Below are 13,960 nucleotides of genomic sequence, written 5' to 3' on the forward strand. Positions count from 1 at the left end.
AAACAAATCCAGAAAAGAGATTTCTATCAAACTCCTTACATTCCAGAATACTAGAATTCTTCAAAATCGATGTATATTTTACCTCAGAGGCTTTAGTTATTTAGTTTTAATTATTTTGATTTGTTTTTTGAGGCAGGGTCTCACTGTGTAGCTCTGGGTTCCAGAACCTGCTATGTTAACAAGGCTGGCCTTGAGCTTACAGACATCTGCCTGCCTCTGCTTCCTGAGTGCTGGGATTGAGAGTATATGCCACCCTACCTGGCAGTACTACAATTATTAAAGCATATATGATTGTGGGCTGGAGAGATGGCTCAGTGCTAAAAGTACTGGTTGCCCTTCCAGAGAACCCAGGTTGGATCCCTAGCACCCACTTGGAAGCTCACAGTCTGTCACTCCAGTTCCAGGGGATCTGATGTTCTCTTCTGGCCTTTGCAGGCACTGGGCACACACACGGTGAACAGACACACATGCAAGCAAAGTGGTGCATGCAGGCAAAACATTTACACGCACAAAACAATAAACAAATTAATAAAAATTTAAAGTGTATATAATTGAACATTGAACAAGAATGGCTGGGACGGCAGGCCCTTCACACAGGAACACCGGGCTATTCATTCACCCACAAATGCCTTTTTTCTTTCTTTTGGAAATATGGTAACTATACAATGATAGGAAATTTCCCATTGTAACCATTTAAAAAAAATATTGTATTTGTGTGTGTTTGAATATATGTGTGCATTTGGGTGCTCATGGAGGCCAGAAGTGGGCATCAGATTCCATGGAGGTGGAGTTTTAAATGTTTACGAGCTGCCTGATGTGGCTGCTGCAGTCTGGACTCTGATCCTCTGATAGAGCAGGAAGCACTAACTACTACTGCAACCATTAGAAAAATGTAAAGTCACATTTTATTTAGTGTATGTGTGCATGTGTGTATGAGTGTGTGTGTGTGCGCGCGCGCGCGCGTGTGCGAGCTCACGCGCACATGGTGTGCACATACATAAAACACAGGAGGCGAGGGAGGGCAGGAGGATATATTAGTATGCTTTCTATTACTGTGATAAACACCATTATCAAAAGTAACGTGGGGAGGAAAGGATTTATGTGGCTTATACAGCAAAAAGAACTGTCTGTCATTGAGGGAAGCCAAGGCAGGCAGTCAGGCAGGACAAGAACTTGAGGCAGAAACTGAATTAGAATTTACAGATGAACATCACTTACTGGCTTGCACTCCATGGCTTCCTTACCTTGCTTTCTTACAACCCAGGACCACCTGCTCAGGCTTCCCATTTTCTCTGTTGAAGTTCCCTCTTCCAGGGTAACTCTAACCTGTGTCAAGTTAACAGAGAAAAAAAAACCCAAAAACAAACAAACAAACAAACAAACAAAAAACAACCCCAGCATAGAGAACAGCTCGCTGGAATCAGTTGTGTCCTCCTACCTTGTGGGTCCCAAGGACTGAACTCATGTTCTCAGAGTAGTGGAAAGTGCCTTTACCTTCTTGACCATTTCGCTGGCCTCACTGGACCCATTTTAAAGAACGTGGTATAAAGTACCTGTGGCCATGGCCATGGTCCATCTCTTTCCTGTTCTTTTTCTAAAGACCTATTTATTTTTATGTGAATGTGTATCTCAGTATATGCATGTGCAGGTGAGTGCAGATGCTCACGAAGGCCAGAAGACATCGGATCCCTTGAAGCCAGAGTTGTATGTGACAGCGAGCCACCTAATATGGGTACTGGAAACTGAACTCAGGGTCCTCTGGAGGAGCAGCAAGCGCTCTTAACCGCTGAGTCATCTTCTGAGCCCCTCTTTTCTTTTTTTTCTTTCTTTCTTGCCCGAGACAGAGCCTTGTCAAGTAGCCCAGGTCCTGCCTCAGCCTCCTGAGAGCTGGAATATTACAGGCTATCGCCGCCACGCCCGACCTTCCCTCTAGTGTTATCCTTAGCTTCACCATTAGAGGGCGCCAGGACGCAACGCAGCAACTCCTTCCTCCCACGCACGCGCACCTCACTTGCTAGGAAAGCGGTCTGCGAGGCGGGGCGGGAGGGGGCGGAGTCTGCCGCCTGCGCAGGCGCGGGCCGGCTTTGTGACGTCAGGCCGCGCGGCCGGGCCGGGGATCCAGGAGGTGGCTCGCGGAGGCGCTTCCCGACAGTGACGCGCAGACTCAGCTCCCCCGCGGCCCGCCCTCCCGCCGGCCTCGCCGCGGTCTCCCTAGCTCCCTGAGATCGCTGAGCTCTGAACAGCGGCCCAGGGAGGAGGCCTTGGGCGACGCGGCGCGGAGAGGGAGGGCGGGCGGGCAGTGGGAGCGCCGCGGGTCTCTATATGGCGACGGCTCTGTCGGGTCTGGCTGTCCGGCTGTCGCGCTCGGCCGCCGCCCGCTCCTATGGGGTCTTCTGCAAGGGGTTGACCCGCACGTTGCTCATCTTCTTTGACTTGGCTTGGCGGCTGCGCATCAACTTTCCCTACCTCTACATCGTGGCTTCCATGATGCTCAACGTGCGTCTGCAGGTAGGTGAGCCGCGCCCTCGGCATCCCTGGGTCGCGGCCCTGCCCACCTGGCTCGGCGGGATGCATGTGCTGGGAGGCTCGTGCCATCAGCCTAAGGTTGAGTGTGTACCAAGCACCGTGCATTTTCCCTCTGTAACCCCACTCTGCATAGACGATGTTTCAGAGTACAGATCCTACATCTGGGGGTGGGGTCCGAGAAGAGATGACAGGAAGGTCCCTTAGGACGCTTTGTCCTTAAAAATGACAAATTGCTGGCGATCCGGTAGCAGCGAGTTCTTACGTGGATTCTGGTTCCCCAAACTTTGTGAAGGTTTATTATGTTTGAAAGTTAATGGTGCTTTGACCAATGTATCCGATTTATTCTGGCCCCGGGTTAGAAATGGCAATAGGGATGAAGATGAGAGAAAGAGGTAAAACAAATTTAGAGGCCTGAAACAATTTGGAATAACAGCATGCCCGTGTCAGCATTCTGGAGGCCGCGTTTGCTGGAAACAACTGGCAGTTCCCTATCTCTTGAATTACAAAACGCTTTTCTCTAGTGGAGAGAGAGGTTTTGCCAATTTGAGTGGTCTGTCTCAAAAAGTAAGAGAGAGACTGGATAGTGAGCCTCCTTGGGTTCTGTTTACACATCTTGGAGTGGCACAGGCTGTGTTGAAGGACTCCGCTCCACCCCTGGGAAGCATATAATCTGACAGTATTGTTTATTTCTTGTGGTTCTGGGAGCTGAACCCGGCGGGTACTTTGCATTTGCTGTAGGCAAGGAAAATCGCCCCAGCCCCAGACTGTACATGTGTGGTTCCCTGGTGTGCAGAGGAGCCAGCTCTAAGTAGTTTACCTAGTTTTTCTGTAGTTGGGTCCAATTAGAGTGTAATGGATTTGGTATATAAATGGTCCCTGACACAGGTGGTTACAGACCATGTGAAATCCCAAGCCAAGTATGATCCAAATTCGTTAAAATGAGTTAAGAAAAACCGATTTTAAGGTCCAGATTAAGATACCTTTCCTTTTTTGGGGGGGGGCGGACTGGGGAGGGGGGAGGGGTGTCAACTGTGTACCACCATACCTGGTTATGAGGTACTGCTGGGATCAACCTGGGGCTTCCTGCATGCTAGGCAAGCACTCTAACAAATGAGCTATATCGCTGCTCCCAAATCAAGATATCTTACACTAACAAGAGCTTGTGGCATCTTACGTGATACCAGGCCATGGGGGCAGAAATAACAAACCTTTACAGCAGGTGCCCCAGATGAGAAAAGAGTGCTGGGTGTGGGCACTGAGGTAAACCAGAGCGCCTGTGTCCTTGCCAATTACCAACCTGTAGAAACATGGCCCTGGTGTTTCTGCCAGATCTAGTAACCTCCTCTGAGAGAAATCAGACATCCTGATTCTTAGACGTCAAGTTATCTCAGAGTTTACAAAAAGAAACTGTGGGGATATAAGTGTCTGTAGTCTATGCTTGAGCCATCATGTAGACACATGGGATCTGGTGTCTAGAGTTACAAGTGATTTGTGCTCATTTAGAAAATTATGTGAAAGACTACAAGAGATTACCTACTACATAATGTTATGTCTCGAATTGCTGTGTTTTGTACCATTAAAAAATAACAGGCTAGGGATGCAGCTCAGGTGGGAGTGTGTGTGCCTACTCTGCACAGTGCCCTGGGTGTAATCTCTTGTACTGCATAAACTGGGTGTGATGATCCATGCCTGTAATCCTAGCATCTGGGAGGTGGAGGCATGAGAGAGGCTCTGGGTCATCTTCGGCTACATAGCAAGACCCTATCTCACTAACAAAACCCGAAACACTTCCTATTGATTTCTCTTTGTGCCCTTCTCTAGTCCAAGCTACTCCAATTGCTAGCCTGGATTTTTGTGTATTCTCCATCTGTTTTTCACCGGTCAGTTCGAGGTGTCATATTTGTACATATTATGTGTATGCGTGGATCTGTGTGTATCTGCAGCAGGAGGAGGCCAGAAGAGGTCGCTGGATCCCCCGGAGATGTAGTTACGGGCAGTTATGAACTGCCTGACTCTAGTTCTCTGCAAGAGCAGCAGGTACCCCCTAACAGCCGAGCTATTTCTCTGGCTCCCTAGAGAAGTCTTCTAAACATTATAAGGCATGTTCTGTCATCCTCAAACATCAGCACAGCACGTACATGCTTATCACATGTGGATATGACTGGCCTCTCACCTAGCTTCCACCTTGATGACGGACTAGACTTTGTTAGGGTCTCCTCTTGACCTCGTTGCAACCATTCCCTTCCTGCTCCTGGGGTGTGATGAATGTCTTCCTTGACAGGGACACTCTCACAGTTTAGTTCTTTCAGAGGGAACTTTTGTAATCTTGTACCGGCTTTCTTCACCACAGGATTGCTGAAGGCTCGTTTGTTTTGTAAGCAATAAACAGCGGCAAATTCCATTCCCGGTGTTTTCTAATTGCGCATCTGTTTGTAGGACAGTGAGATCATCTCGGAAAAGGTGATTCAAATCCATATTTCATAACGGAGTGTGCACTGTACTGATTGAAGGCAAGTGCCTTTGTGGGGAGGGCACTTACCTTCAATCAGAGTGGTGTGAGCAGTGAGTGAGTGCGGGCAGGCCCATCGGTGCTGAGGGCAGCTCGGTGGCTCCAGAGGAGTCATGAGTTGGTGTAGCCAGCTATAGAGAATCTGGCTCTCTTAATTCAGGGTCAAGTGGGCCCAGGAAGAGGGTAAGGCAGTCTCATCAAGCGCTTTGGGAAAGGTGTATCTCCCCCTCCCCCCAACACCTTTTGAGACAGGCTCTTACTATACAACCCTGGTCAGTTTGGCTCTCTTTAGAATTCCTTGTGTAGACCAGGCTGGCCTTAAACTCAAAGAGACCTACTTGCCTCTTCCTCAGGTGCTGGAATTAAGGGTATGTACCACTGCCCAGCCAGAGAAGGATTTCCTCAGACACATGTAAGGGTTTTAGATTTGATCTTGGACCTGGCCAAATGCAGCCTTTTCTTATTGGGAGAGGAAGAGAGAGGTTCTGGGGCACAATGCCATACTTGAAGTCTTTATATCTAATCTTTAAGCTCCCCTGAAGGCTTTAGGACTTTTGTTTATTTGTGAAAAATCACTAACTGAGCCTAGCTTGAGGGTTTCAATGTTCTGACCTTTGGGTATAGGAAGGTGCAATAAGAAATCAGGCCTGCCGGGCGGTGGTGGCGCACGCCTTTAATCCCAGCACTCGGGAGGCAGAGCCAGGCGGATCTCTGTGAGTTCGAGGCCAGCCTGGGCTACCAAGTGAGTTCCAGGAAAGGCGCAAAGCTACACAGAGAAACCCTGTCTCGAAAAACCAAAAAAAAAAAAAAAAAAAAAGAAATCAGGCCTGCCGGGCGGTGGTGGCGCACGCCTTTAATCCCAGCACTCGGGAGGCAGAGCCAGGCGGATCTCTGTGAGTTCGAGGCCAGCCTGGACTACCAAGTGAGTTCCAGGAAAGGCGCAAAGCTACACAGAGAAACCCTGTCTCGAAAAACCAAAAAAAAAAAAGAAAAAGAAAAAGAAATCAGGCCTGACTGAAGGGACTCCGGCAGTTCACAGCCTTTTTCCTCCAGAATACTGTTTCCTTCCTCTGTTACAGGGGACAGGAATGTGTTTAAAATATTGGACCCTAAGGTTGTGTTAACCCTACACTTAACGTCTTGTTCATAAGGCATTGGGGTTTTTCTTACCCTTTTGGTAGTGCTGGGTATGGAACCCAAGGCCCCTTAAGTCACCCCAGAGCTGCATCCCTAACTCAACAGTGAGGTGTTTTAACAGTATACTAACAGCTCTTTAGTCTGGAAGATGATTGAATGAGAAAGTAGATGCAAAGGGGTTTGTCGACTCAGAACACTCAGGGTTATCATTTTAAAGTACTAGGACTAGAGAGTGGGCCTAGCAGTTAAGAGCACTTTGCTGCTTTTGCAGAGGGCCGGGGTTCCGTTCCCAGCACCCTCATGATGGCTCACAACCATATGCAACTTTAGTTCCAGCTCTGTAAGCACCATGAGTGCTTGTGGTACATAAGCTTGCAGAACACTCATACACATAAAACAAATCTTTTTTTTTTTTTTAATTTCTTTTATTTCTTGGAAAACTTAGGGGGAAATGTGTTTCATCTTTTATTTCCAAGGAAAATCTGTATATTATAAAAGCAAACATTTGTCATACCACCAAGTACAGAGCTCACATTGCAAACTGAACCATTTTCATGACTGATGATCTAAAAATCAAATAACTTTGAAAGGCTCAGTCTCAACAGGTTTCATGAAAATCATGTTATTACATTGTACCAACACACTATTCTTTTAGAGGATCAAGTAGAAATTAAACCCAATAATTAACCAAACATCATATCCTGTTGCTTGTTTTATAGGATCATAAACATTATACTAAGACTTAGCACTTAAACATAAAACATGTCTTTCTGAAGAATATTCTAAGAATAAGCAAAACATTTGGAATGCTTTCATGTCTCCAGTTAACCCATTTGTATCAGTAACTGCAATGTTGTAACTTTCAGCATCTCACGTAACTAGTCGATGAAGTTGGTTAGTTATAAAACAAATCTTTAAAAAATATTTTTTATTTACTTTTAATTTTGAATTATGAATGTTTGGTCAAAGGAAAGAATGACTCCTGTGGACTGCTCTTTGACCACAGGAGGGACCACATACATATACTCCACACACAAACAAATGTAACCAAAAAATAAAAAAGTTTTTTTAAAAGTGCTGTTTGTAAACAAGTGTACACCTATAATCCCAGCTGCTTGTGAGGCTTGAGTCCAGGGATTAGGGACATGTGAGTGTGTTGTGTATGCTCAAGCATGCAAATGCATATATGTGTTGTATGTATGTATGTGTGTATGTATGTATAGGTCCGAGGTCAACCTTGGGGGTCTGTCCTCAGGTGCAAGCCTCTTGATTTTTTGATACAATGTCTCTCATTGGCGTTAGGCTCACTAATTTGACTAGATTGGCTGGCCAGGGAGCCCCAGGGATCTTCTCATCTCTAGTAATTCTCCTGTGTCCAACTCCCCAGGGCTGGGATTGTCAGCTGTGACACCACACCTAGCTTTTTTCTGTGTATTCTGGAGGATGGAACTTGGGTTCTCATGTTTGCATGGCAAGTACTTGGCCGATTGGGCTGCCTCATTAGCCAGTTTGTGGTCATTGTGAGCAACATAGTGACAAGATCCCTATCCTAAAATAGAAAAAGGATTGGAGAGATGGCTCTTGCCAGGACTGGAGTTTGGTATCCGACACTGACACTTAGTGGCTCACAACCTAGTGGCTCACAACCGCTTATGATTGTGAGTATACCCCCAGCCACATAATTAAAAGAATACATTTCTCTCTCTCTCTCTCTCTCTCTCTCTCTCTCTCTCTCTGTTTTTTGTTTGTTCTTTGTTTTTTTTGAGACAGGGTTTTTCTGTGTAGCTTTGGTGCCTGTCCTGGATCTCGCTCTGTAGACCAGACTGGCCTCGAACTCACAGAGATTCACCTGGCTCTGCCTCCTGAGTGCTGGGATTAAGGGCATGCGCCAACCACCACCTGGCTAAAAAAAAATAAATCTTAAAAAAATAAAGCCAGGCACATCTTTAATCCCAACACTCCGGTGGCAGAGGCAGGCAGATCTCTGTGAGTTCAAGGCCAGCGTGGTCTACATAGTAAATTCTAGACTAGCCAAGGCTACATAGTTTCTCTGTTTCAAACAAAGCAAAACAAACAAAAAAGCAAAGGAAAGAAAGTACTGTTTTTAAGCAAGCCTCAATCTTCTGAGGTTATTAACATTCCACTGTTTCATACAGCATGGGAAGACAGATGGTAAAAAGTGAGAATCTTTGGGAGGCAGAAACAGGTGGATCTCTGTGAGTTCTAGACCAGCCTGATCTACAAAGCAAGTTCTAGGACAGCCAGGGCTACATAGAGAAACCCTGTCTCAAAAAACAAAAAACAAGAAACAAACAAACAAAAAGTGAGAATCTATACCAATCACTACATGTAAGTAAAAACAGTCTGGGTGGTCCATGGTAGCATACACTTGTAATCCCAGCACTTGGAAGGTAAAGGCTGGAAGATCAGGAGTTCAAAGCCAGCCTGGGCTACATGAGACCTTGCCCATTCCCAACTAAAATAAAAATTAAAAATAACTATATAAGAAGCTGGGTGGTGGTGGACACCTTTAATTCCAGCATGCAGGAGGCAGAGGCAAGTGGATCTTTGACTTTGAGGCCAGCTTGGTCTACAGAGCTAGTTCCAGGACAGCCAGGGATATATAGAAAAATCTCCTCTTAAAAAACCAAAACCAAAACCAAACCAACAAACATAACCAGTATCATGAATACCTGCTGGAACAAGCCATGCCTATAACTTTTCACTGGTATGACTGTAAGAAACATGGATCAGGACTGGAGAGATGGCTCAGAGGTTAAGAGCACCAACTGCTCTTCCAGAGGTCCTGAGTTCAATTTCCAGCACCCACATGGTGGCTCACAACCATCTGTAATGAGATCTGGCGCCCTCTTCTGTGTACATAATAAATAAATAAATCTTAAAAACAAACAAAAAAAATGGATCAAGTGTCTTCGTCCCGTGTCACCCAAAGAGAAGGCCTAAAAAGAACAGAAAAGATACTATAAAGGCCGACCAAGATGGCCTTTCACCTTCAGCTTCTCCCTTGCTGCCTTATTTGCCTTCTAAGCTCTTAACCATCCTCCTCCTCCTTCTCTTACTCCTCCTCTTCTTCTTTTTAAGTTTTTTGAGACAAGATTGTCCTGTATAGCCCTATCTGGCCTCAAACTCGCTCTGTAGATGGGACTGGCCTATAGAAATCTGCTTCCCTCTGCCTCCCTAGTGTTGGGATTAAAGATGTGCTCCACCACCACCCAGCTCTGTCCCACTTGTTTAGTACTGGGGTTGGACGCTCAGACTCTTGGCCACTGAGCTACATCCCCAGCTCCTAGCTCCGATCTCCTCTTTATATTACATCTTATTTACTTCTTTTATTGTGTATATGCATGAGTGTGCATGTGCATGTGTATGTGTGTGTGTGCATCCCTGTGCACATGGAATGTCATAATGTATGCATGGAGGTCAGAGCACAACCTGCAGGAGTCCCTTGTCCCCTGCTGTGGGGGTTTGTCTCAAGCTCAAGTCAGCAGGCATGGTAGCAAGCACATTTCCCCACAGAGCCATCTCACAGGCCACAGCCTACTCTTTCTCCTCTCTGAACTTCTTTCTAAATCCATAGCTTCATGGATTTCAGTACCCTCTCACCACTTAGACATCTTTTTTCCCCTTGTATTTAATAAGTTTTTGCTTTACCAGACATTGTACTACAGGTCTGGAATCTCAGCATATAGAGACACTGAAGGAGGAAAAATTTATAACAAATCTTATCCTGCAAGCTAGGTGTAGTGGTGCAAACTTATGATCTTAGCACTTAGGGAGCTGGAGGCAGGAGCATCAGGAATTCAAAGTCAGTATCAGCTACAGAGTGAGTTTGAGGTCAGTTTGGGTCACACGAAACCCCATCTCAATAAATAAGAAAACAAATTATCATGCTGGTTAAGTGTATAATTCAGGGGCATTAATACCTTTGCATATTGGGCAGTGGTCACACACCCATTCTCAGAACTTCTCCGGCACATGGGAATCTTTCTTGTCTTCTAAGGGGAAGGGGAGCTGGCTGGCATTCTGAGCAAAACAGAGAGGACCTTATTGAGCACTTCAGCAAAACCCTGGCCGAGGTGAAGGCTGTTGCCACACTGATGTTTGGGTCATAGGAGTGCAGAGTGTGGACAGAGGGCAGAACTGTCACCAGGACCCACATGTGGGCCAAGCCTGGAACAGCAGGGAGCTGGAGATTGGGTAGTGAGCCAGGAAGAAAGTGGTGGTTTCGTACAAAGTGCGTTGGAGCAGCTCCCCTTCTTGCTTTTCCTTGGTATTTGTGTGTGTGTGTGTGTGTGTGTGTGTGTGTGTGTGTGTGTGTGTGTGTAGGCTAGAGGATAATTTGTCTGAATCAGTTCTCTCTTTCTATACTGTGGGTCCTAGGCATCAATTGGTAGAAAGTGACTTTTGGCTCAACACCTACATTCCTTTTTTTTTTTTTTTTTTTTTTTAAATGTGTATATGTGTGTTTATGCAGATGCATTTGGAGGCCAGAAGAGAGTGTCAGATTCCCTGAGCTGGAGTTACAGGTGATTGTGACCACCCAGTGTGGGTGCTGGGAACTGAACCTGGGTCATTTCCAGGAGCAGCAAACACTCTTAACCCTGGAGTCGTCTCCCCTGCCTCTTACCTGTACTCTGTATTCCAGACTTGTTTCATTTTGCTTAATTGTTTTGAGACAGCCTCACCAGGCTGACCTAGAACTCATTTTGTAGCTCAGGCTACTGGAATTCTAGATCCTGCTTTGTCTCCCTGAGCACTAGGATTACAAGCTTGTGTCACCACAGCAGCCTCCTTGTTTCTGAAAGAGTTAGAAATAATCCTGTATGCTCCAGGCAGGTGTTAGTGTAAGAATTCTGGGCTGCAGAGAAGGCGAAAACCAACACCAGGGTTGTCCTTTGACCTTGGCATGTGCACACACACTTTTATCCATCACACATATAAAGACTGTTTCAAAGTATATGAATTCATTCTATTTTTACTAATGTTAAAAGAGACCCATCACACGTGAGATTAAATCTCAGCACTTGGGAAGCAGAGGTAGGCAAATCTCTATGAGTTTGAGGCCAGCCTGGTCTACAGAGCAAGTTCCAAGATATTCAAGGTTACACAGAGAAACCCTGTCTCAAACAAACAAACAAAAAACCAAACACCAAAACTGCTTACTGCTGGGGCTGCACTTGGTGTATTGAGCTCTGAACTCCAGCCCCCCCTTGTCTGTATCTGGAGAGGGAAGAGCCAGTTTCTTCACCCTTGATAGTTTTGTAGGATGCAATAAAGTGGAATAAACACAAACGACTTCTACAAGCCGAAGAATGAACTTGGAGGAGCTGAGTATGTAGCTCAGTGTGGATGAGGCCCTGGATCCATCTTTAACATCAGGGGGAAGAAAGTAAAAAAGATCACCCACAGAATGGAAAAAAGCATTTGTTGGTAAATTTTGGTAAAGGAGTAATACCCTGAGTAGAGAAAGACCTCTTACAATTAAAAAACAAAAAATCCAAGCAGCTCAATCCAGTCTTTGAAGGAGCAGGCATAGAGATTTATCTAAGCAGATACACAGGTGGCGGATGTGTCCTTGAGAAGATCCTGGACTCCAGAAGAAAGCAGATCACTCAGGAGCAGTGGGAGGCCACTCCACACCTGTTAGGATGGCTGTTGTAAGGTGGAGGGTGGGAGGAGAGGTTGCAGAAGCAGATGCAGGTGAAGGTGTGTGTCCTCAGTCCTTGTGTGCTGCTGGTCGGATTGTAAAATGCGCAGCCGTCATGAAAGCCTTGTGGTTCTTCACACCGTTGAATGTGGACTTCCCACAGTCAACTAAGTCTGCTTCTGGGTGTGTACCTGAGAGGTTTGAAAATGGATTTAAAGCCCGGTACTCCAGTGCTGATAAACAGTAGCCCAAAGACAGTAGCAGCAAGTCTGTGGACAGGTGGGCGGATAAGGCACTGGGGATGTGGCCTGGCTGGAAGAGACCTCATCTAGCGTGCCCTGAGCCCTAGGTTCCATCCCCAGCACCGCGTACAACTAAGGCAAGATGACCTGGGCCTGTAGTCCAAGTATGCAAGAGATCAGGAGTTCAAGGTCATCTTCAGCTGTATGGCCTGTTTGAGGTCAGCCTGGCTATTCAAGACTCTGTGTCTTAAATAAATAAGAAAAGGAAAAAATGATGAACAGTCTTGAGAGCCCCTATGGAGTTCCCCACCTCTGGTGTGAGCATGCCACTTAGATGGCTCCAGTTTCTTCCACCAATGTGCCTTTCCACTGCTGGATCCCACGTTGAATCTATTAATAGTTGCCATTTCTCCAGATAACTTTCAGTTGGCTGCTGGACCTTTGGGTTGTTGTCACTATCTGACTATGAATAATGTTGCTCTGGGCGTGTGTGTGTGTGTGTGTGTGTGTGTGTGTGTGTGTGTGTGTGTGTGTGTGGTGGTTTGGTGCTTGCACATGAGTGTGGATGCATGTGTCCAAGTGCACATTGAAACAGCATCTCATTGAACTGGAAGCTTGATGTTTCAGCTAGGCTAGCTGGGGCAACCTCAGGGCTTACAAATGCTCATGTGGTCACACCCACCTCTTTGGAGTGTGTGTTTGTTTGTTTAAGTGTGGGAGATTTTAACTCAGATTCTCATGCTAGCACAGGAAGTGATATTACTCACTGAGCTATCTCCCCAGTCCTACTTTTTTTTTTTTTTTTTATTGAGACAGGGTCTTCCCATCCCTCATTCCCTACCCCTGCTCTGACTATACTGGAGGCTGTCCTGGATCGTAACCGTGTATTCTACACAGGACTTGAACTAAAAATGATTGGTCTGCTTGCTTCAAAGCGTCTGAAGCACAAGCCACTCATACCTGGCTGTTACTTGGAGTTTTAAAAAAAATGTTAGATAAACAATTTTTGAGTGTATTCTGCTTTGTCTTTGCTTATGGTGTGTTTTGGTCATGCTTACGTTTGTTTACTTTGAGAAAGGGAGGTTTGGGACAGGACTGGCCTTGAACTAGAGTTCTTCCTGCCTCATCCTCCCAAGTGCTGGGATTCCACTAGGTACCACCATGCTGAGTTTGAAAATTGTTTTTAAAGGTTTATTTATTTCTATTTTATGGGTATGTGTAAGTGCCTGCATATATATATCTGTGCCCTGTTTGCATGCCTGGTGCCCTCGGAGGCCAGAGGAGGGCGTCAGATTCACTGGAACTGGAGTTACAGGTGGTTGTAAGCAGCCGTGTGGGTGCTGTGTTCAAACACCAGTCTTCCGCAAGAACAGCAAGTGCTCTTAACTAGTGAATCCTCTATCCAGATCCCTAAAGTTTATTTTTGTGGAGTTCAAGTTCAACAATCTTTTTTCATGTTTGATGTTTGCTGTCATTAGAAAGTCCTTACCCACATATATTCTGGTGCCATTACTTCGTGTGTTTTTGAGATAGATTTCTTGCCATGTAGTCCATGCTGGCCTCAGACTGGAAAGCCTCCTTGTCTTGGCCTCCTCCATACTGGAATTTTAGTCATGTACCACCACACTTGGCTCATTTTAACTGTGTGTGTTATTGTTGAGATCAAAGCAAGGGCTTTGCCAGGTATTTCGGTTCACACCAGCACTTGGGAAGCAGAGGCAGGCAGATTTCATTGAATTTAAGGGTAGCCTGGTCTATCTACATAGTGAGCTCTAGACTAGTCAGGGCTATGTAGTGAGACTCTGGTCTCAAAAACAAAACAAAACAAAAAACCCAAACTAAGAGCTTTGTGCAAGCCAGGGTCAACACTGTACCATG

General features: G+C 45.8%; 1 protein-coding gene across 2 annotated transcripts in view; it reads left to right on the top strand.

Moving 5' to 3' along the window:
• Positions 1–2,104: 2,104 nt before the first annotated feature.
• Positions 2,105–13,960, top strand: part of LOC128120421 (small integral membrane protein 10-like protein 2A) — a 152,725-nt gene continuing 140,869 nt past the window's right edge. Inside the window, exon 1 of one of the 2 annotated variants that reach the window (XR_008221872.1) lies at positions 2,105–2,508. Coding sequence is in view for 1 of the 2 variants with exons in the window: in XM_052754382.1 (XP_052610342.1) it covers positions 2,323–2,508 (186 nt within the window). In the remaining variant the exon portion in view is untranslated. The remainder of the gene's footprint in view (positions 2,509–13,960) is intronic. The other variant, XM_052754382.1, reaches the window with a different exon arrangement.

Source organism: Peromyscus californicus, unplaced genomic scaffold, assembly GCF_007827085.1.
Source record: "Peromyscus californicus insignis strain IS unplaced genomic scaffold, ASM782708v3 Scaffold_2__1_contigs__length_46816999, whole genome shotgun sequence".
Classification (NCBI taxonomy): domain Eukaryota; kingdom Metazoa; phylum Chordata; class Mammalia; order Rodentia; family Cricetidae; genus Peromyscus; species Peromyscus californicus.